The 297-nt window shown below is 63.3% G+C and overlaps 1 protein-coding gene across 1 annotated transcript; it reads right to left on the bottom strand.

Annotated features, from left to right (window-relative positions):
• Nucleotides 1–23: 23 nt before the first annotated feature.
• Nucleotides 24–257, bottom strand: F751_0096 (hypothetical protein; the record flags this gene model as incomplete). The annotated part of the gene is made up of 1 exon (XM_011402609.1): nt 24–257. The coding sequence occupies one exon, from the start codon at nt 255–257 to the stop codon at nt 24–26; it is 234 nt and encodes a 77-aa protein (XP_011400911.1).
• Nucleotides 258–297: the final 40 nt, after the last annotated feature.

Here is a 297-nt window from a genome sequence, read left to right as displayed (position 1 = left end):
GCCCCAGTCACCAAAGCTCTGTGTCACTCCACTCGCATCTTCAGGACAAGGCTGAGGTCGGCACCCCAGGCGCCCAGCTCGCAGAGTGCTGCGGGCTGGTCAGGTCCCTCCACAGCACCCGCTGCCTCTGGCAGAGGTGCAGCCTTGCCGTGCGCGAACCCATCGACCTGACTCGTTGCAGGCTTGTTGTGTCCAGAGGATATAGGAAGGGCAGATGGCTGACTGCAGCATGATGCGCCGTGGAGCAGAGAACCCATGCGCGACGGCTGCAGGCCCTGCACACTGGAAAGTGCAAGG

The sequence above is a fragment of the Auxenochlorella protothecoides genome, assembly GCF_000733215.1.
Source record: "Auxenochlorella protothecoides strain 0710 contig1038, whole genome shotgun sequence".
In the NCBI taxonomy this organism is placed as follows: Eukaryota; Viridiplantae; Chlorophyta; class Trebouxiophyceae; order Chlorellales; family Chlorellaceae; genus Auxenochlorella; species Auxenochlorella protothecoides.
This window is presented reverse-complemented; position numbering and strand designations above follow the sequence as displayed.